The sequence below is a fragment of the Alternaria burnsii genome, assembly GCF_013036055.1.
Source record: "Alternaria burnsii strain CBS107.38 chromosome Unknown 750, whole genome shotgun sequence".
Lineage (NCBI taxonomy): Eukaryota > Fungi > Ascomycota > Dothideomycetes > Pleosporales > Pleosporaceae > Alternaria > Alternaria burnsii.
Genome location: NW_024066108.1, coordinates 3,072,640 through 3,092,799, shown reverse-complemented (window position 1 = coordinate 3,092,799; position 20,160 = coordinate 3,072,640). Strand labels below are relative to the sequence as shown.

General features: G+C 50.4%; 8 protein-coding genes across 8 annotated transcripts; 6 read left to right on the top strand and 2 right to left on the bottom strand.

Annotated features, from left to right (window-relative positions):
• Positions 1-484: 484 nt before the first annotated feature.
• GT037_002476 (ribosome biogenesis atpase rix7) lies at positions 485-11,753 on the bottom strand (the record flags this gene model as incomplete). Its single annotated transcript, XM_038927523.1, has 8 exons — positions 485-1,211; positions 1,260-1,815; positions 1,881-2,847; positions 3,703-3,798; positions 4,141-4,300; positions 5,744-6,094; positions 9,486-10,048; positions 10,098-11,753. 8 exons carry the CDS (start codon positions 11,751-11,753, stop codon positions 485-487), a joined length of 5,076 nt encoding a protein of 1,691 aa, XP_038790815.1.
• On the top strand, positions 5,314-6,111 carry GT037_002478 (uncharacterized protein; the record flags this gene model as incomplete). The annotated part of the gene is made up of 2 exons (XM_038927525.1): positions 5,314-5,345; positions 5,427-6,111. 2 exons carry the CDS (start codon positions 5,314-5,316, stop codon positions 6,109-6,111), a joined length of 717 nt encoding a protein of 238 aa, XP_038790817.1.
• On the top strand, positions 8,848-9,216 carry GT037_002477 (uncharacterized protein; the record flags this gene model as incomplete). Its single annotated transcript, XM_038927524.1, has 1 exon — positions 8,848-9,216. The coding sequence occupies one exon, from the start codon at positions 8,848-8,850 to the stop codon at positions 9,214-9,216; it is 369 nt and encodes a 122-aa protein (XP_038790816.1).
• Positions 11,754-12,148: 395 nt separating the features above from the next.
• Positions 12,149-13,758, top strand: GT037_002475 (uncharacterized protein; the record flags this gene model as incomplete). The annotated part of the gene is made up of 5 exons (XM_038927522.1): positions 12,149-12,192; positions 12,238-12,601; positions 12,654-12,877; positions 12,921-12,951; positions 13,006-13,758. The coding sequence occupies 5 exons, from the start codon at positions 12,149-12,151 to the stop codon at positions 13,756-13,758; spliced, it is 1,416 nt and encodes a 471-aa protein (XP_038790814.1).
• A 476-nt stretch (positions 13,759-14,234) lies between these two features.
• On the bottom strand, positions 14,235-14,579 carry GT037_002474 (sm-like ribonucleoprotein; the record flags this gene model as incomplete). Its single annotated transcript, XM_038927521.1, has 2 exons — positions 14,235-14,506; positions 14,555-14,579. The coding sequence occupies 2 exons, from the start codon at positions 14,577-14,579 to the stop codon at positions 14,235-14,237; spliced, it is 297 nt and encodes a 98-aa protein (XP_038790813.1).
• Positions 14,580-15,724: 1,145 nt separating this feature from the next.
• Positions 15,725-16,234, top strand: GT037_002473 (uncharacterized protein; the record flags this gene model as incomplete). Its single annotated transcript, XM_038927520.1, has 2 exons — positions 15,725-16,152; positions 16,216-16,234. The coding sequence occupies 2 exons, from the start codon at positions 15,725-15,727 to the stop codon at positions 16,232-16,234; spliced, it is 447 nt and encodes a 148-aa protein (XP_038790812.1).
• A 722-nt stretch (positions 16,235-16,956) lies between these two features.
• On the top strand, positions 16,957-17,502 carry GT037_002472 (uncharacterized protein; the record flags this gene model as incomplete). The annotated part of the gene is made up of 1 exon (XM_038927519.1): positions 16,957-17,502. The coding sequence occupies one exon, from the start codon at positions 16,957-16,959 to the stop codon at positions 17,500-17,502; it is 546 nt and encodes a 181-aa protein (XP_038790811.1).
• An 853-nt stretch (positions 17,503-18,355) lies between these two features.
• On the top strand, positions 18,356-19,537 carry GT037_002471 (aquaporin-like protein; the record flags this gene model as incomplete). The annotated part of the gene is made up of 3 exons (XM_038927518.1): positions 18,356-18,998; positions 19,063-19,165; positions 19,252-19,537. 3 exons carry the CDS (start codon positions 18,356-18,358, stop codon positions 19,535-19,537), a joined length of 1,032 nt encoding a protein of 343 aa, XP_038790810.1.
• Positions 19,538-20,160: the final 623 nt, after the last annotated feature.

Here is a 20,160-nt window from a genome sequence, read left to right as displayed (position 1 = left end):
CATTGTTCATTCAGCAGCCTTCCTCGCCATTCCATCAACAGTAAAGATGACAAAGGTGTCCTGTCTCTTCGGCGCCGACGTTGAGGCCTCGATGAACGAGTGATTCTGTCTCTCACTTACTGGACGCTTCTCACAAACCGGCTGATACTCCCTGGACAAGTGATCCTTACTTATTACACCGCCGCACCCCTAGTGTTTGCAGGTGATCTCGTCGTACATGCTGACGTGTAAATATAATGTTTCCTTGGCGAACTTGGTGTCCCAGTCAAGCCAAGAACCACAATTGTTGCACTGTTCGAACCCCTGGACTAACTGCGGTGTTAGTTCTGATGCATAAGTAGGTGAGCGCAGCCAGACATGCTATCAAAGAAGGAGGCATGATGCTAGTAAAATGAATTGCCAGCTGACGAAGTTTCATGTCATCCTTCGTTGTACGATAGCTAAGCTTAGCCACCAACATCGGCGCAGAATCCCATAATCAACGTCACTCAATATTATGCCCAACTTCGCCTACGAACACCAGCTCATCCGCTTCGGGCGCCTGTTCTACAGGTTCCTGAACATCCGCCCCACCATCCATCATACCCAAGGCCTTTTTCCTCAGGTTCAGTACAGCCATCAGGTGGTTCGCATTTAGGGGTTCCTTTTTCTTCGCTGCGAGAATCTTTGCGGTTTTGATCGCGCTCTTTATTTGACGGCCGTTGAATTCCAACTTTGCCAATTTGATCAAATCTGGTTCCTCAATGTTGATCTTCTCGTTTTCCATGGTAGCCAGGAAGTTACGCCAGACCTGCTGGTGGTCAGCTTCTGTGAGTGAGCTGTAGCTCAGCGTGATATCGATTCGAGATTCGAAAGCCGTGTCGATGCTGCGCATCCGATTCGTGGTCAGAATCATGATGCCTTTGTAGTATTCGAGTAGTCGAAGGAAAACCGAAACAAGTTCGTTGCGTTGAAGGTTGTTTGATGTGCGCGCCTCCATGAACACGTCCGCCTCGTCGAGGAGGAGAACAGCACCGAAGTGGCCGCACAGCTTTAGTGCCTTCTCAAGGTTGTCCTCGACAATACGCGCTGTCGTTCCTAGGTCACCAGCACCAAGCTTATACAGGGGTCGACGCAGGTGTTCCGAGACAGCCTCCGCGGTAAGTGTTTTACCAACACCTGGGGGACCACAAAGAAGCATAATCATGCCCTGACCTTTGCCGCCGATGAAGCTAAACGTGGATGGATAAAGTTAGTATCTCTTCAAGGGCAGGTCATACGGGGACATGACTGACTCATCGAATGGCTTCCCTTGCTTGAATTGATCACGGTCTACCAGAGCCAGTACCAAGTCCTTTTCATTCTGATCCAGTACTAGACTGTCGAAAGCACGATTAGCCCATGGTATCTCATGGATCTTTGTAACGTCCAACTTCAACCACTTTTTCTTTTCAATATCGAAACCTCTGACATAGTGAACAGCCAAAAGACATTCTTTGTCGGTCATTGGCGAAAGGTCCACTTGGATTGGCGATCCCGCAGTGTTGGGCATGCTGGAAGAGTACCGATTCATCGATTGGGCCCAAGTAAGTTGTCCAATCTCGGATAGTTGAGCATAGTCAGGAAATGATGGAGCCTCGAATTTGTGGTATGCTCGTGCATCAATGATCATTCGTTCGTTTACGCGCTCTTCATACTCGTCGGTGAAGGCTTTGAAGAAATGGCCGCGAAGCTGTTCGAACCTTCGACCGCGAGTAATAAGTCGCTCACAAACCTTTTCTTCGTTTGGAAGTCCGTCGAGGGGCGAAACCTCCAGTGCAGTCAAAGCTCGCAGACCTAAGAAGTGGGGGTATGAAGTCAGTGTATGGCTCACATGCATTTCATAAGGGGTCATCTCTCACCATAGTATTTGGGTACACGCTTTGTTTGAGCAAGAAGACCACATCGTCTTCCATCCCAGTCAACCACATCAACGCCGATCGACCAGAACATCGGGATGGGCGGAGGAGGATACGTCAGTTGGCAACTGCGTACCATGCCAGCCGAGTCGGTCTCATGTTCCAGAACTATCATTGCGGGTATATACACTAGATTCAGATCTTCGAACGCCACATGGCCCGTCTTTTTCACATCTTCGATCTTTTCGAACGATTCCTTCAGTAGAGGCTCAAGAACTTCTTGGAGCAACTGTAGGTGGCGTTTAGTTTCAGAGTCCGGGTCCAGATGATCTTTGTAGCTAAGCATTGCTTGCCATCGATGAATGAACGGGAGAAATGGTGGTGAGAACGACTTCATCTCATGTTGTGTCAGGCCCGGGTAACCTTCCAATATCTTCTCCAGGGCCGTATGGAGAAGCTCACTGTTTATGCGTACTTCGTGGATAAGCCATTCGTCTGTTTTCTCATTGAAACGATGGTAGATATTCACTGCAAAGGCCTCTCGAGTTTTCTTCGTTCGTAGCTTATCGCCAGTAGCGCCGTAATGAAGCGGTTTCTCATCCACCCAGTGAAACCTGTCTGGATCTTGATCGGTCGGGACATAGTATATGTCTCGGTGACTGCAGCGCTTGCCCTTCTCTACGGCCTCGGCTAGGTCATCTTCAGGAAGAAGCTGATTACCGGGAGGTAGTCCAGGTCCTGGAGGAACAAACCCAGGCTGTGGACCCAGAGTAGGGTCCCAGAACCCGGCGAAGTTCATCTGAATCCAGTTAGTAGCTTGCTGAGAGTCTAAGCTGTAGCGCTGGTGTCTGACCATCTCTTGATCTGAATTTGGCCTTACCCGGCGTCGTCGGGGCCGCGACCGTGGGCTACTGACCTCATATTGCAGCGGCATACCAGGCTGACTGCACATGTTTCTTTGTAGATGAGGCTGTACAGTAGTAAACGTGTCAGTTGTGCGTGATTCCGATAAGGTCAAGATACTGGCAGCACGATAATTCGAAAATAATAATGAGGGAAAGCGAAGACGAGGTGCGCGATGATTCAACGAGACGAAGGAATACTTGAGAGACCATGGACACCTTTTTGAGTGTGTAGCAGACGTGTTAAATCGAGGTTCACCGGAAAGATATTCGTACGTCAATGGATGCCTGATAAGACCGGTCAACGCCTTGCTACACGAAAGCCTCACGAACCATTGGCTAGGAGCTTAGAATAAGATCCCCGCACCTCAACAACATCCGGAAGAGTAAGTCCGCGTGGAGAACATGCGTGACACCACACCCGTGAGCGAAAAGAAACGGAGCATCTAACCGCATCCTCCACCTCCATGACCTCCTCCATCTCCGCCGGCTATGTCAAGACCATGTCCACCGCTGAAGCCAATAGTATCCGTGCCCGCATACCCAGAAGCTTCATAACCTCTATGCGATGAGATATCGTGCTCACCACTCCCAGAATCATCCTTTGTGGAGCATGTAGAGCTTGGATGTACACTGTTCGTCGAGTCATCGTTTCCACCACGCGTGCAGCCACGATCTCCAGCGCAGCCAGGGTCGTGGTGTATAACGTTCGGTCTTCCACCAAAACCAGAGCCATAATGTTGGTGATGATCGATCTGAGCGAAAGGACCAAAGAGGAAAGACCGGATCGCAGGGTCAGTCACATCCTGCACCCTGGGTATATCTGAGCCACGCGATCGGTATCTCGGCGGTAGAGGTATAGTTGCGTCTCTTGTTTGCACAGGCTTGGTGCTGGCGAGCGGATTGAGTTTTATGAGACGTACGGGCTGTCGCTTCGGCGTCGACGAAGCTGCGGTGGCTTGTCTGAGATCGCTATTTACTACTTGGTGTTCGGAAGGCTTATGGCGACGTGTGGGAGACTAGTGATAGTCAGTAGAAGTCTACAATCTTTAGTGCTAATACCATACTATGCAACACATCGTGGCGGGTTTTCGTGACGCGTGAGGATAAGCTGGAAAGACCCTGGTAGTCGACGCAAGTTATGGACGCGAAAAGACACAGGCTCAAAGCATGGAGCAGGACCGCAGTGGGAAAGGGTTGGCTGTTACGTTGCGCACATATCGCCGTCCTTTGCAGCAACACCATAGCCCGGGTCCTGCCTTGTGGTACCCGAGGAGCCGTGGTGCAGCCTTTAAAAGTACCACGAGTTGTACTGTCCAGGATAGAAGTGTAAAAGACTACACCTTTGACGAATCGCATACCTTGTCCTGACTGAGATAGCCCTGAACGGCTCGTTTCGCTGCATCGCTGAACGCGACTTTACTAACTAGCTGCAACAGCTCCTTGCTTGCATTGTCTCGCGAGAAGTTGATGAACTCTTGAAGTGGTTCGCAGATTACAGTGCATGGATTCCCGGGCATACTGACCAAGTGCATCGCGACAAACCGTGGGAATGCAGTCCCGCTCCCACGACGCGACAAAGGTGCGTGTAAGGACGGAGTTTTTGGACATGGCTCCCCACACATTTACGCATTAGTGGTGACTGCAATGTCATACAATGCTAACAAAGAGACGGCATGATAACGTTGAGCGAGTTAGTTGATGGCAAAGTGAGGCGGAAGACACAATGAGCCAGAGTGATTGTGGCCAGCGCTCGCGCTAGGGCCGGCGCGACATTGATTCTGCTAAATCGCTGCCACAACACGGCTATAACATCTTCTGCTATTGTTCATTATAGGGCCGAATCCTGCGATAACGATTCAGGACTTCCAATGAATTTATCACCCAGCCATGCCACCCATGAGCAGATCCTCGAGGTTATGACATCATCGCAGCCTGGCTGTCCACATCCGATACGAAACGCAAGGGCTATCGGAGGGCCAACCCAGAATGATTGTGGTGTGAACCCCTATACCAAACAGTATATTGCGCACACGCAAAAGTGCGTCAAATTTCACTGCTATGGTCGATTATCCGACACGTTGTAGATGAAGAGCCGCTTACAATAGCTCAATGGGTCCCTGGATAGAACCGTCTTCCGGGCGCACGTAACAACAGTCAGAGCTGACAATCTGAGACCTGAATCATCACGTTTTTCCATGGACTGCCACGTCGACGAAAACACGTGAGATCCTTGTGTAAATCACTTCACCGCTCCACCCAGGAATCAAGGCACCATGGCAGGATACGAGAGTTGATTGTTGACATATGACAAGTCATGGCTGATATGTCAAGTCGCTCATAGTATACATGTCATGTGCAAGTTGATTCACTCAACACAACTTTCGTGTTCTTCAACTCAAGCTCCAGAACTTTTGCGCTGAACGACCCCACAAACCCTTGCGCACTTCATTCCACCGCACCACTTAAACTCAAGACCCCTACTACGTCATATTTGAGCGCCATAGTCAATCTTGGTCAACCAAGAAGTCGCAATGTGCTACCACAACTACTCACAGCACAATGGGTAAGTCGTTTCATATCGCAGCGGGATCGCTGGACAGCGCTTCTTTTTGAAGACTGCCTCTCTAACTGCTTTGATTTACAGGTGCGGTCATATTGGGGAGTCGCATACGCATCCATGGACGCTGTGCGACACAGCGATAGAGACGCTTAACCGAATTCGCGGGCCAAACTCCCCACCAGTCTCTCCGCCTGCAGTAAACTTCGCATCACCACCCAAGCGCAGCTCGTCTACACGACGTTTTTTCTCGCTGAGTGGTCAGCTTTCCCGATCATCTACAAATGCATCAATAAATTCGCGACGCGCTGTTTCTGGCCCTTCAGGCGCAACCACGCCCAGAACCTCAGACTCAAGCGCAGGGTCCTACAACTGTACCACAACTCTGGACTACAGCACCCTACCAGATCACCAGCTCGCGGCCGTGAGATGTGAAGTCCCAGTCAAGCGCACCCATGTCAGTAGGGAAATGGTCGTCTGCAAAGATTGCGCACGCGAGATCGGCCATATGCGCAACATGATCCGGACTTATGATAAAACCGGTAGCATACGTGGCACCATCGCGTTTGAAAAGTTCCTTAAGTGGGAAGGAGAAGGTGGAGGTGAAAGAGAGGGCGATCTGACGGTACCGTTGAATGATGGTGATGATGGAGGGGTGTTTGGGGCGAGACAGGCCATCATTCTGGGTCATCCAGAGAGCTCGTTGAATGCCGAAGGGCCGCGTGGCTTGGGAACTTTGGAACGCGAAGGCGGTACTGGGTATCACTATTAGACGACGGGATATGTCTCGAGGAATTCAGAATGAGGGGTGAACATGTCTTGAGTCTTGGTGGTGACTGCGGCTGCGCAACCCCCTACCATTCGTGTGGTCCGGCCGCCCCTCCCCCAACTTACCAATAGTGTGTCATAGGTATGCAAGTATGAAATAATGTTCGAGATCCTTCTTGATCATGCGACAAGACGATCGCGACGCACGACCCGGAAGGCCCGCCCCGCAGAGCTGTCAAAAGTCGTATGAGAATTCGCATCATGGTATGGTCTCGCCACGGTCTTGGTATGCCGCGGAGCTTGTACCTAGATATGCACACACGACCCACACAAGTCACTATTCCCGTCACCAGTCCACATGAGTCAGAATTCAAAATCATGCAAGGGAAGTGATCCTCAATTCAGGGTTGCCGCGGGGCACTGCTATTTGAATGTTCTGATCAGCTCAGTGGCAAACTCCTGTCGTCCACGTTTGGCGCATGCTCAAGAAGGCTATATTGTCATATCCCGCGGAATGTACGTCTCCATCTACTTCCCTGAATTGGAATTTTGCGCGTTTTCTGTATCCACGGCCACTTCTTTGACACTGTTCTTTGTTCGCACCTCTCGTCCCTAGCACCATGCATCAAAAGTCCCACATCCGGAAGCTGCTTCAGGCTGCTGGGCGGCAACCACGGTTGATTTGTAACCTTGAAGTGAATCCTACATTCCGGACATGCAGGATTGCAAGCTTATTAGCTGATTCATATGTCACTTCACAGCTTCCTGCAACCTTGCCATTCAAGGTCGCAAACAGAGAAACCTGTCTCTAGGATGCTTACAATCCTACTGTTCACCAAAGTAGGACTAATGACCATTGCCCTACAGATTTCAGGCATCCAGCAGACCCAAGAGCACATCTCTATCATCGTGTCTCCCACATGCATTGTCTGGGTAAAAAGTGGACTCGACTTTCTGCTATACATCACGGTGCCAAAAACTGATTGCTGGAAATAATTTGCCTTCTCCGCCCACAATGTGTCCATCACCCATAGCGATTATACGCACGCCTCATGACAAAGCAGTGATAATTACAAAGGCACCGAATTCCATCGATAAGTTCCGTTACTCGCATGGGTATCGGAGAACGTCACCGGCGGCGAATAGACTAGCAGAAGTGACTGAAGCTCTGCGGCGTGTGGTGAGCAGTCCGAGTGGCCAGTGACCTCGATTAGAATTTCCAAGTCTGGAGATGATCGTGAACGCTGCCTTTCGTTCGTCGGTTTTGCTCTCCGCTGCAAACAACACTCCTTCCTTCCTGCCTAAATCTTTCCACGCTGAGTAGTTTGCTTTCGGCAACACCCACCGCAATCTCCTCTTGCCACTGACCTAATATCTCTACAAGGAAACTATCTGCCCGCGGCAAGTGCCTCCGCGGTGCGTAGTCGCGAGCTTGAGATGAAAATAAACTATTGGTTCGGCGTCATTTCTGCAGTCTTCAACAGCCTTGCTGTCTACCTACTCAATGTAGATATATGGTCAAGTTTTTGGGTATGCCAAGCCATCTCATCTCCTACTACGAGAGTGTATTGGTTCGGTGCAACGTCCGCAGCGTTCAAAAGGCGTATTACCTATTTACTCGAAGAAGCTGCCATGTGGAGTTCTCTCCCTCCGCGGAAAGTCAACATATCATACGAACTGATATTGGATTAGTCGTATGTCACTATTAATCAATAGAAAGATCTTTGAATTACTCAACAGAACTGTGTCACGGAGCCATCGCATTGCATGGAGACCCAACTCAAGATGTGAAATAACATTAGCTTCATTGTATATCCGCAGTTTCCATCATCCCCAAGATCTCCTGGAATACACAGGTGGTGAATCTCTTCACATTTGCGGTCAATGGATTGGATGTATCAAAGCTATCAGTGACGTTTGGGTCTAGCCAAGATCAAGCTAATGACGGCTATACAGGTTCTGAAGGCTGCCCTGGACTTTCACTAAGACGTACGGAACAAGAAGAGGCGAGGCAGTACAAGCGGACTACTCCTAGCATGATCACAGTATCACTGTATCCGGAAAAGAGTAATTCACGAAGATAAAGAGACGCCACCGACTTGGTGTATAAACGAGACGATTGTAAAGCCAGCTTCATGAGAGAAACGAATGACATCAATAGTCATGACGAGGTAGAGGCAGTATTGACGCGCTTTCCACAATGACCACTATGTACCATGTTCCATTTCACGGTCTCGTCCCGCAACCTTATCCACGTGGAGAAAACATCACTAGACTCCTTCGCACGGGACGTACTCACTAATTGTAGGATGTCTAAGAAACCCTAGTCCCTTTGCAATGATGATTCCTTTCCCACCTAGGTAATCTCCATCGCACTACCGGTCTCCACCACCAATCACGCAGCCAGCCGTCCTTCAACCGACATCATATCTGCGCAGTCAACCTTCGAGTAGCATCGCGTCAACGCGTCTCCAAAGAACTTGCAATCATGTGCATTGAGCTCCACACCCGCTACCGCCGCTGCGCGCACATGCGCCTCCTTCATTGGACTTACTGCCCCATTCTCACGCCTTCCCAACGCCAACCCAGCACCGGCCGCGCCTGCAGAAGATACAAACTGCGCTACAAGGAAAGCAATGACAACGTCACTTGTTTCGAGTGCAAACTGTCGGAGATTGCTGGCTGGCGCGCAGTGTCAAGATCCCCAACTTCCTCGAATCTTCCAGAGAGGTCGCCTACCATGGCTAGTTTCTTGGACTATGGGAGCAGGTCACCTACTTTCCCGAGGTTTGTGAGGAGATCGCCAACATTTTCGATACTAGAGAAGTCACCGACGGTCTCTACGTCCGCCACTCCCGCTGGGTTGCTAAGTATTGGCACCAGAGAAAGGGAAAGCAAAGATAGCGAAACCAGTGTTGCTGCGAGCGATAAGTCGCCATTTCCAGGACCAGAAGATGGGCGGACGAGTGGTGACAGTGACGAAATTTCGGGAAAAGAGCCGGTAGAACAGGCCAAAGCAGGTGGCGTGAAAGGATGGTTCAAGAAGAGATTTAAGGCCAGGGAAGGGTATGATGGTGCAGTTTTGGGATTCCAGACGACGGATGCTTAGGCGGCAAATGTGGCTAGAATATAGTATGCTTTGAGACTCCATGGGTAGGTTCTGGTTAGAATGTTGACAGATAAAACATCGACTACCTGGGGGCTGTATTCAGCATCTTCGCATGCCAATCAAACGCGCTCCACACGTACCAGAAATGCTACATGATAACGATGATTGTGCCCTCTGCGCTATCTGCGCAGGTAAAAGCCTGTATACCTCCAGGTATCTATGCGCTCGTCTTGTCTTTGCAAAAGCTCATGAGTGCTTCTGCCTTTTACCAAAGCTTTGTCTCAAACCTTTCCCTCAGCTTCTCATATTTCTTCACATCGCCCACACTAGGTCTAACAGTCTTGGCTGCCTCAATAAAGTCCAACTCCTCCACAATGTCACTGCGCCGTCTCAAGGCATGCTGTCCAGCTTTTCGTAGCATACTCTCAAGATCGGCACCCGAGAAGTTATTGCAAACATCTTGGCGGCCTATCTCAGCAAGTTCGGGGGCGATAACGCCACGCTTGCGAATATGCGCTCTCAGGATATCCACACGCTCTTCTGGCTTGGGAAGTTCGACGTAAAGTAGGGTCTCCAAGCGACCAGGTCGGAGCATCGCTTCGTCGATCATCTCGGGCCGGTTGGTGGCTGCGATTAGGTAGATGCCTTCACGCATGGATAGGCCATCGAGCTCGGTAAGTAGTGTGTTGACAACGCGTGCGGAGGCTTCGTGAAGCTCGGTAGAGCGTTTGGGTACGAGAGCATCGAGCTCATCGAAGAAGATAACGCATGGAACAGAGGATCGAGCGCGCATGAAAACCTGGCGTAGAGCTCTTTCAGACTCTCCTACGTACTGCAACCTGTTAGTATCGAACACAGGTCAATCACAATATGCAGCGTACCTTGTTCAGCAACTCCGGCCCCTTGACACTGATAAAGTTCGCCTTGGACTCTGCCGCCACCGCCTTGGCCAGAAGCGTCTTACCACAACCAGGTGGTCCCCATAGGAGTACACCAGTGGGTGCAGAGATACCAAATTTCGCAAACTTTGCGGGATCTTTGATAGGCTCGCAAATAGCCATCTCGAGCTCTTCGCGGACGCCTGCCAACGCGCCAACGTCTCGCCATGTGGTGTCCGGTACAGTGGCAAAGCCCTCTCGTTTCGACGATGGGGTAATGGTAGGTAGAACGGCTTCAAAGGCTTCCATTGTGATGACAGTGTCTTCAAAACCTTCTGGTCGGGGAGCTTCCGTGTCTCTTACACGGGTGATTAGACGCCTAATCGATTGGTTCATGAGGCTATCGGCATTAAGAGAAATGCCACCATCGATCTCCATCGTAGTCTCCGCGTTGGCTGCCTGCTTTTCGAGTGCTCTTCGAAACTGGTCCATGGACCATGTGCCTGCTTTACTCACAAGATCCTTCAAATCAGCGCCAACGAATCCTGCTGTCCTCTTCGCCAGTACACTGAAATCGACATCATGGGATAGCTTTGGCTCGCGCGTAAGAGCCTGGAGTATAGATCGTCGCATAAGTTCATTCGGTACACCCATGTTAATCTCAGTATCGAATCGGCCTCCTCGACGCAGAGCTGGATCCAGACTATCGGGACGGTTTGTGGCGGCCAGTACGATCACGGGCTTTCCATTGTTGCCCTCCATAGCAAGACTGTCCATCGATATCAGAAGCTGGGCAACTATCCTCTTCTCCATCTGGCTCTGTGCACTATCGCGCTTGGGCGCAATGACGTCGATCTCGTCGATGAAGATCAAGCATGGGGCAACCTCCTTGGCTTTCTCAAAATGCTCTCTTACTTGCTTCTCAGACTCTCCAGACATACCCGACACAACAGATGGGCCCAGAATCTCGATAAATGGCACACCAAGCTCGGCAGCGAAGGCTCGACTTATGACAGTCTTACCACATCCTGGTGGACCATGGAGTAATATACCGCGTGGTATTGGGATTTTGCGGTTAGCATATTCCTGAGGGCAGAGTAGAGGCAACACGAGATGCTCTTTGAGCTGTTCCTTGACTTTTTCCACGCCACCAAGATCTTCTAATGTAACACCTGTGGGAGCTGCTGTATCGATCTTGCTCTCCTTCTCCTGTACCCCTGCCTTCTTCTGTCTCTTAGCTTCCCTCTCCTCTTTTGTCTTCCCACTGTCTCGCTTTTTGCTCTTCTCACTCTTCTCTCCGTTTGCAGCTGGCGGAATTGCCCATTGGCTGACAATTTGCTTATTCATCCAATCGCTCGATCGCTCCTTTTTCTCTTTTGGTTCGTCCATGGTGAAGTCTCCTTCGAGTTCTGCCATTTCGTCTTCGGAATCGGGTTCTTCGTCTTCGCGGATAACGTCAATTACGCGGTCGATTGAATCTTCGATTTGCTTCTTTGGCCGTCTCTTCAGGCTCGAATTGGAGCGTTGGATATAGTCGTAGACAGTCGATGGGCGCAGTTTCAGCGCCGACTCATTTTTTTCGTCGAGATATTTGCGCACCACCTGGTACACTTCCTTGTCCAGGCCTGCCTGAAGGGAGGGTCGGCCTTTTGATACCATGACGACTAGCGTGGTATCGCAGAAGTGTCAAACGTAGAGCGAAGAGGATATTTATGCGCCAGGAAGAGTGTAACGTAGAATAAGAAGTCTATGATGGCTGCGTTGAGTGTCAATTCCCGTGATGTGGGACTGCTAGCGCTAGTGAGCCTTGGCGCCTATCGTCAAGAAACAGGTGTGAATGCGGCACGAAATGGTTACGTCGAACTTGGACCTGAGACGCATGCGACGGTGCTATTTCACTTTGGATGGACATGCTCGCGTCTCCAAAAAAGATCGCGACGACTTATCGATAAGACTAGCGCGGAGCTAGCCTCGGTCCTAGCTCGCATACGTCAATCAAGGCACAGGGCCATGTCGCATGCGCAACCTTCATCACTCATGGAGATCGCAGCAACATGGGTAACTCGAGCAGCGCAAACAAAATCTCTGCCCAGGATAAGTGAGTCAAGCCCAGCAACGTGTCAACATGTCGCTGACATGCCAGGGCGATCCTGGATATGAAGAACCAGCGCGATAAGCTGCGACAGTACCAGAAGCGAATCACTGTCCTCACCGACCGCGAGAAGGAGATTGCGAAGGAATGTTTAGCCAAGGGCGATACAGGCAAGGCAAAGCTAGCGCTGAGGAGGAAGAAGTACCAGGAGGGTCTCTTATCCAAGACCGATGCCCAACTAGCGCAGCTGGAGATGCTCACCAGCGACGTCGAGTTCGCCCTGGTGCAGAAGGATGTCTTGTTCGGGCTGCAGCAGGGAACGGCAGTTCTCAAAGAGATCCACAAGGAAATGGGCGGCATCGAGAACGTAGAGAAGCTGCTGGGGGAGAACGAGGAGGCTCGTGCTTATCAGGAGGTGCGCGGCATAGCCAAGCCTTTGGTAGCATGTATGCTGATAGAGATATTAGGAAATCAGCGAGCTCCTCGCGAACAAGATGTCCAACCAAGACGAAGACGAAGTCGAAGACGAGCTCGATGCTCTCGAAGCAGAAGTCAATGGCACCGTTCCTGCGTTACCCGACGCGCCTGTCGCACAGCCACAGTTCACACCCGAAGAGAAGGCGCAAATGGCCAAGGACAGAGCGGCGAGACGGGCGAAGGAAAGGGCTGCCGAGCAGGCATCGCAGCCCATGTTGGCGTGATGAGACATGGCACTGGCGTATAGATTGCATTAGCGTGGCGTTGGGGTGTTTTGCTGGCATGCATGTTTGCTACATGTGCGCATATATACAAGTCTAAGATGTTTGCCCCTTTTGTCAGTCTCGCCTTGTCTTCATCGAAGCTCCAAGCTACCCCGCCATCCACCCCACCACTTGCAGCCCTACCGCGCAAACACACCCAACATTGCCCACAAACATGTCGCACTCACACTGCCACGACGAGCATCACGACCACTCCCACGCTGACGGCCACGACCACAGCGACGACATCACCCCAGCCCTCCAGAACATCCTCTACGAACAACTCGACTTCCCCAAGCTCGTCACGCTCAACGAAGATGAATCCAACAGCGGTCGCGCAATCTGCCAGAAGACATGGGCCCAGCGCCTCGACCCCGAGCCCGAGCTCAAGAGCAGCGCCGATGAACAGATGCTCATGACGGTACCTTTTACAGGCCAAGTGCGACTGCATTCCATCATCCTACGAACGAGCCCTGGCCCCGACTGTCCCAAGACCCTCAAAGTCTTCGTCAACCAAGATTCGCTCGATTTTGAAACCGCGGCCGAGAAGGAGCCCACACAGGTACTGGACATCAGTCAGACGAGCGAGGTGCAAGAGATACCCGTCAAGAGGGCCAAATTCGGCACAACACGCAGTCTGAGCTTATTTTTCGAGGACAACTGGAGTAACGGCGAAGAGGATGAGACGAGACTGAGCTATCTGGCCTTCAAGGGCGACTTTATGAAGCTGAACAAGGAGGCTGTGTCTGTCATGTACGAGGCCGCTGCGAATCCCAATGATCATAAGAATATTGTGGGAATCGGACAGGATGTAGGACGGAGCATACAGTAACAAGACGAGCGCCTGGCTAAGGCGACATGGCCATGGCGAGGGAGCTTCACATTAGGAATGGCGCACGGTGTCGTGTCAAATCAGGGTCATCAGGGTCATCAGCGTCATTATCAGTTAGCATGGATATGCTACAGTCTGTCGCTTCGGAACGCCGATATATGTATATTAAAAGCATTTCAGTCTGAAGGGTCAGCAGAGGCGCATGCAACATTTATTAGAGAGGACATACTCGGCGTATCATTGCGCTTTCGTGGGTATCGTGTCGTCCATGTGTGCATGTATATCCTTTTCCCGTTCCGTGTCGCCCGTCGACTTGTGCTCCGAATGCATCTACTCTCAACGTCGCTCGTTTTGTGGTGTTGCTCCAATGCAGTATGCTGGGCACATAGTCCATCCCTCTGTGAGGCCGCGTACAAACCCTCTTCGCCAGCTCCCGAGTCCAACTCCTGGTATCCGTTCGTGGTTTCTTTCCTTGTTCAAGTATGTTTCGTTCCTCCCAGCACCTCTCCGTGAACCTTCCCCCAGTCGATCTTCCCGTCAATCTCTTCATCCACCCTACCCACCACCGCCACACTGTCACCCCGTATAATGTACAGTCCAAGTGGTACCTCTTCACTAGGCTCTTCGTCTTCTATCGGTCGAATGATGCGCTCGACGGCTTCTTGGAGGACGAGGTTCATGCTACCGTCGCATGAGTGGAGGAGGCCAACCATCGTGCGGCCATCGAGGGTGAGAACTGATACACGCTCTAACAAAAGTCAGCAGGGAAGACGATACCACAGCAGACGGGACTTACTGTTAAGGTAGGCGTTTAGTGCCATTGTGAGGGTTTGGTTGGGCTATGTGTTGGTTTGGGAATTCGGATGTTATTGGAGGACGGCTTCGTGAGACCAGCAGGTATACAAGATACGGAGGGTATCCTTGAAGCGCTCTCTGCACGCGCTCAAAGGTTGCTTGCGCAAAGATCCGTGGTGTAGTGTCGCGTTGTGGAAAGGTTGCGACTAGCTCAAAACTTGGATCGTCTAAGTTTCGAGGTTCGGATGAATGTTCTCGGCCACAGAAGGTTGGCTAGGAGATATCTCGGGCGAGTGGACGAGGAACACGGCGAGTTGCTTGCGATTGTCACGATTTGGTTGAAGCTGCACATGAAGCTCGCGATGCTTTGCCGGTGGAGCTTCAGATGGCACGTGCATTCGGCCAATCAGAGTCGCAGGGACATGTCTGCCTAGGTAATGTCTCCCTCGGAATGTCACGATTGTTCGATCCTTACAGCCCAGTGAGAACCCCTAGGAATATGCATTCTACAGGAAAAATCCATATCCAAGACGTCGATAACGTTCTGTCCTGTACTCGTGAGTTGACTAGACAAGCCGGAAAGAGCCGACTTCAAAGCACTTTCAAGAACCAGCTCCAACTTTCGGCTCTGTCTGACAGGAAGAAGCAAGCCTGCTCTACCCAAGCACAAGACTAAATATCCGTTTTAACCAGTCTTCAGACCCAAATCACGAGAAGAATGGAGCTTCATATCCTTCGATGCCTGACGACTCGAAATCCGTCATCTGTGATGCCCTTGGCGGTCTAAGCAATGTCAACTCATGCTGCAAGTGCACTCGAACCATATGTCTCCAATGCTGGTGGTTACACATTACTAAGGGAAGTGCCGATACTCGGGGTAACGGTCGGGCACATCATGCATGCTCGACATGCTGGAACACGGATTTTGAAAAGCTTCGTAGTGACGATCCCTCACATGCATTCCCCGCGACGCATGGTCATCGTACATGGCGACAGGCGCAGCTTCAAGGCGGCTTCTTCAAGTGTGGTCCAGCAACTCATTGCAGACCTTGCACTAACGCGGTCAAGCCACCTCCAAACTATACCCCAATCGAAGAAATATCGCGTCTACACCATTTCCTATCTCCATCCAGAGCCTTCCCACAAGAAATGTATCGCTTGCCCCACATACATGTCGGAAGACGGAATAGAAAAGGTGAACCACTTCTGCCCTTCCTGCAATCTTCCTATACAGATGCGCAATGACGATCATCCTGTCGAACGGCAGTCTCAGAAGTTAGACGTCTATCGCGATGATGAGAACGACATCGATCGTGAGGTTGAGAAGGTAGGACCCGACCACGAGTCTGTTCAAGAGTTTTGGAAGCAGCAGTGGATAAGAACCAGCGGCCGGTTGAGTCCACCGAATAAATGGCAGCCTGTGCGATATGAATGGGAACGTATCAACCAAGGTTCGGTGCTCACCGCGGATGGACGTAGCCACTTGGATTGGTGCTCGTACTTCAAGCCCATACGTGCACCTGTGTGGGATTCTGAAAAGCTTCTATTCGAGCCGCCTCCAATCAGACTCCCTCACTACATGTGGCGTCGTATCATTGGGTATGTTGTACACTAGGTACTATTTTTCCATGCAACAGGATTATACTAACAACTCTTCATCAGGAGAACCTGGGGCTTCTGAGACTGGATCGGCGCAGATGTTTCAGGTCTATATAGCCTAGAAGAGTCTTGGTCCAGGAATTTGGTTCTGTGTACGAGTTCTTCACGTACGTGAGAAGATAAGATTGGAGGAAATGGCAAGGACATCAGTACGTATATACGGCGAAAACGACGTGTGTACCATTTATGAATGCGTGACTTTGACACCTAAACCTAATCCCACTAATTCAAGACATTAAACATACGGTCTGCAATAGTTCTCTGTCCGTGGTTCAGACCTCTCAAGCGCGACGGTACTGGAAAACAACATGCATATCGCTTTCGAAGCGGTGAGCCCTCAGATCAGCTCTTGTGAGCTTCTGTGATGTTTATCAAACCGTAAAACAGGCCAAATGGGTGTACATAATAGCTATCAGAATAACGTCTTGATTCACAAAACAAACATTTAGAAGTGATGGCGACCGTTGTTCATAGTATTCATGTATGGTGCTATACTCTCGAAATACATGTTTCTCGAGTGGTTGGGATTAAGGTTTGTGGGCAAAAAGTAGATAATCCGGAGTCGGCCCCTCTCGCGCGACCGACCCACGGTTGCGTTGATAAGAACAGTCGGAATCGCGATTCGCAACCATAATTCAGTTTAAGAGACAGATAAAATACTTTGATTGCCAAATCCTCCGGCTTTATCTTAACTTCCTACATAAGCTTCAACTGCACTTCTTAAATCCACTTGACGATACGAACATGATCGCCGCCACAGTCCGCACAGCAGGGCTTCAAGTCCGAAGCTTTCACAAGACCGCTCTAAACTCGGTTTTCAACGAAACGGCAACTCGTGGAACCAACGAAAGTTTCTCTCGCCATCACAGAAAGCACAATAAAGTCGAATATAGCCAGTCTCCCGTCACACCATACAACAGCAATGTAAGAGCAGAGTGGCAGCGCTATCGTGCAATCGAGCACCATCAGATCTGGCCGTCTTCCCCTCGGAAGCGCTCCTTTCATACCAAGTTGTCCTCGCAGGATGCACCAATTACCAAACCAACACATGCGATGACCTTCCGAAAGGACCGCGAGATGCACATCGCCGCACGCCAAACATCGCTCAAAGCACCAGAGGAACACGAGAACCCAGATCGCGAATTTATGAAGACTTGGCTCGGCGTTAAAAGGGAATTTGGCTACCTGCGCTCAGACTTGCTGGACGCTGTGCTGGCTGATAGTAAAAAGGTTCAAAACCAGAGCTTAATGGGCCGGCTTTTTGACAGCGAATCTAAGACTCACAATTAGACAATTCAGTGCGCTTGCTTATTACCTGCGCCGTGTTTCACATTGCAGTGTTGCCTCTACTTGCACGACTGTATTTCGAGATTCCATTCCGTAGCGGTGGAAGAAGAGACGCGACGCGTTTGTAGATCACGAATGACATGTCAATATACCTATGGACACAGAAAGTATTGGTAGAATCTGTATACAAATGGGAAGAGCGGGATCCTTACATTTTGCTCATGAGGATCTTTTGTACATATCTCTGCTTATCTGGTGTTGGTGCTGGTCTTTCGTGATGACCGGAAGGAAGCAGGGTGAGCGTTAATTACCTAGGTACCATACCATACCTAATCCAGCATCGTCATTCACGCGCACATCTTAATAAACCGTGTCTTTGGTCTATTTCCGCACAACTACCAAGTTCATACCGTTTTGACGATTGGCACCCAAAATTCCTTTCACTCTGCGCTGTTATCCAGCCCGTTCTCCTGAGATTAACATGCGTACATATCGTCCGACTTCCAGCAGGATCAGTATACGCACAAATGATGTCATTTTGGATGCCTCCCGAGGTCAACATGCACAAAGAATTCCGTACCAGCATCACCAGAGCATCATACCATAGAAACCATCATAGTGTCTGACTAGAAAAGCATACTTTGCCGCTGTCGCTTTGGTATTGGATTGACATCCTTACACTTTTAATCGCATCTTCCCAAGTTTTGCGCGAACCTGAGTTTCCGGTTCATCGGCACATCTACAAAAGTCATCGCCAGCATCCCGATTGCAAGGGACATACTCCAGCCCCATCGCAACTTCCACAACCCCGCTTGAAGTACAATCTTCCCCGTTTTTCAGATCACACCCCGATGCCATGTCAGCAACAGGCGCAAAGGACCACGATGCCGAGAATATTGATGTTAACGCGTCGCAACTCCCACCATGGCGACGGAGACTACGTCGCGTAAAGCTTCCAATGCTCCCAGTTCACAACCAAGAAGGCAGCAAGGGGCTGGCCCTCACCACAAGCAAGGGCCACGTTTATCTCCTCGACCAGTTCCGCGAGCGGGTACCGCTCCGCATCCGTAATCGTTCTGTCGCTATGATCTCTGAGTTTGTCGGCACTTTCCTGTTCATGCTCATCGGTTTAGGCGGTAACTCTGCTGTCATCAATGATTCAGCCGTGGCTACACAGACCGGCGGAGGAGATTCCTCAGCAGATCCAGCCAAGATCCTTTTCATCGCAACGGCATGGGGCGCAGCTGTGACAGTGAATGCGTGGAGCTTCTTCCGGATTAGTGGTGGGCTCTTCAATCCTGCTGTAACTATGGCTTTAATGCTAATCCGCGCTGTACCACCGCTTGATGGTCTTCTCGATATTATTAGTCAGCTTTTCGGTTCTATCCTAGCAAGTGCTATCGCATATGGACTATTACCATCCGGTGCTCTAGCAGCTACTGAATTGGGTGATATGACCACTGTCACGCAGGGTTTGTTCATCGAGGCAAGTTATGACTGTACGAAATGCATGTAAGACATACACTGACTTCGCATCTCTACATCTGTAGATGTTCATTACAGCACAGGTCGTCGTGGCAGTCTTCATGTTGGCAACGGAGAAACACAGAGCTACGTTCATTGCGCCCGTTGGAATTGGATTGACGGTATTTGCTTGCATTCTTATGTATGTATTCTCTAATCTTCCTTTACCACTATTCGCAGTTGTAATCGCGCAGTTCCTCTTTCGTAACACGTAACTTATGTACCTAGGGCCTCAACATATACCGGCGCAGCAATGAACCCAGCTCGATCATTCGCCGTGTGCGTTATTCAAGGAAGTTTTCCACACTATCATTGGATCTATTGGGTTGGTCCGGGGTTAGGTGCCTTGCTTGCAACTGCCTTCTATCACTTGATCCGCAAGCTGGAGTACTGGACGGTGAATCCCAATGTAGACGACTACGAGACAAAGGTTGGAGAGACCATTCGAGATGTCGCAAGCAGAGTTGCCGACATATCGAACGTTCCTGGGGCAAGTTCGAACGACGATTCATGAGCTTAGTGCAAGGGTCGAGACTGCCTTGCAATTGCACTGATAGAGCGCCAACACGCTCATCTACAAGCCATCTTCCACAACATCGAGCTAGCTCAACCTGATCGTTCCTCAACTCGTCCGACGAAATTCCTACTTGAACACCGCTCTACAGCCAGCACGGGCCACCACTGGTCAGCTTGAAGAAGCGACATATTTGACAAGGGCTGCACAGCACTCCCATGTCCATGCAATTGCCACTTCAGGATGTTGCTCTTGCTATTAAGTTTACGGCTTGTGCTTCAATTGTGGATAGGCTGGAAAGCCAGCCAGTCAAACATAGATCTATATGGATAGAACTTGAGGGGTTGACAGCGTGATTGCATTCGGTCTGCGAAGAATGAAACATTGCGGGATATAAAGTAGTACGACTATACAGTAGACATGATGAAGGCTGAGAGCGCTGAACGCAAATATGTTGTATGCATTGAGCGCTCTAGGGCGGCATGAGCTCGTAGCCAGCCTGTGCACAATCGGTATTGCTTGAACCATGTGTATCTGCTCTCATACAGCAGAACGACAGCCCAGCAATCAAGTCCAGCCAGGTTTCCAGTGCGCAGATCAAAGGACGTTCGGGAGGCGACAAC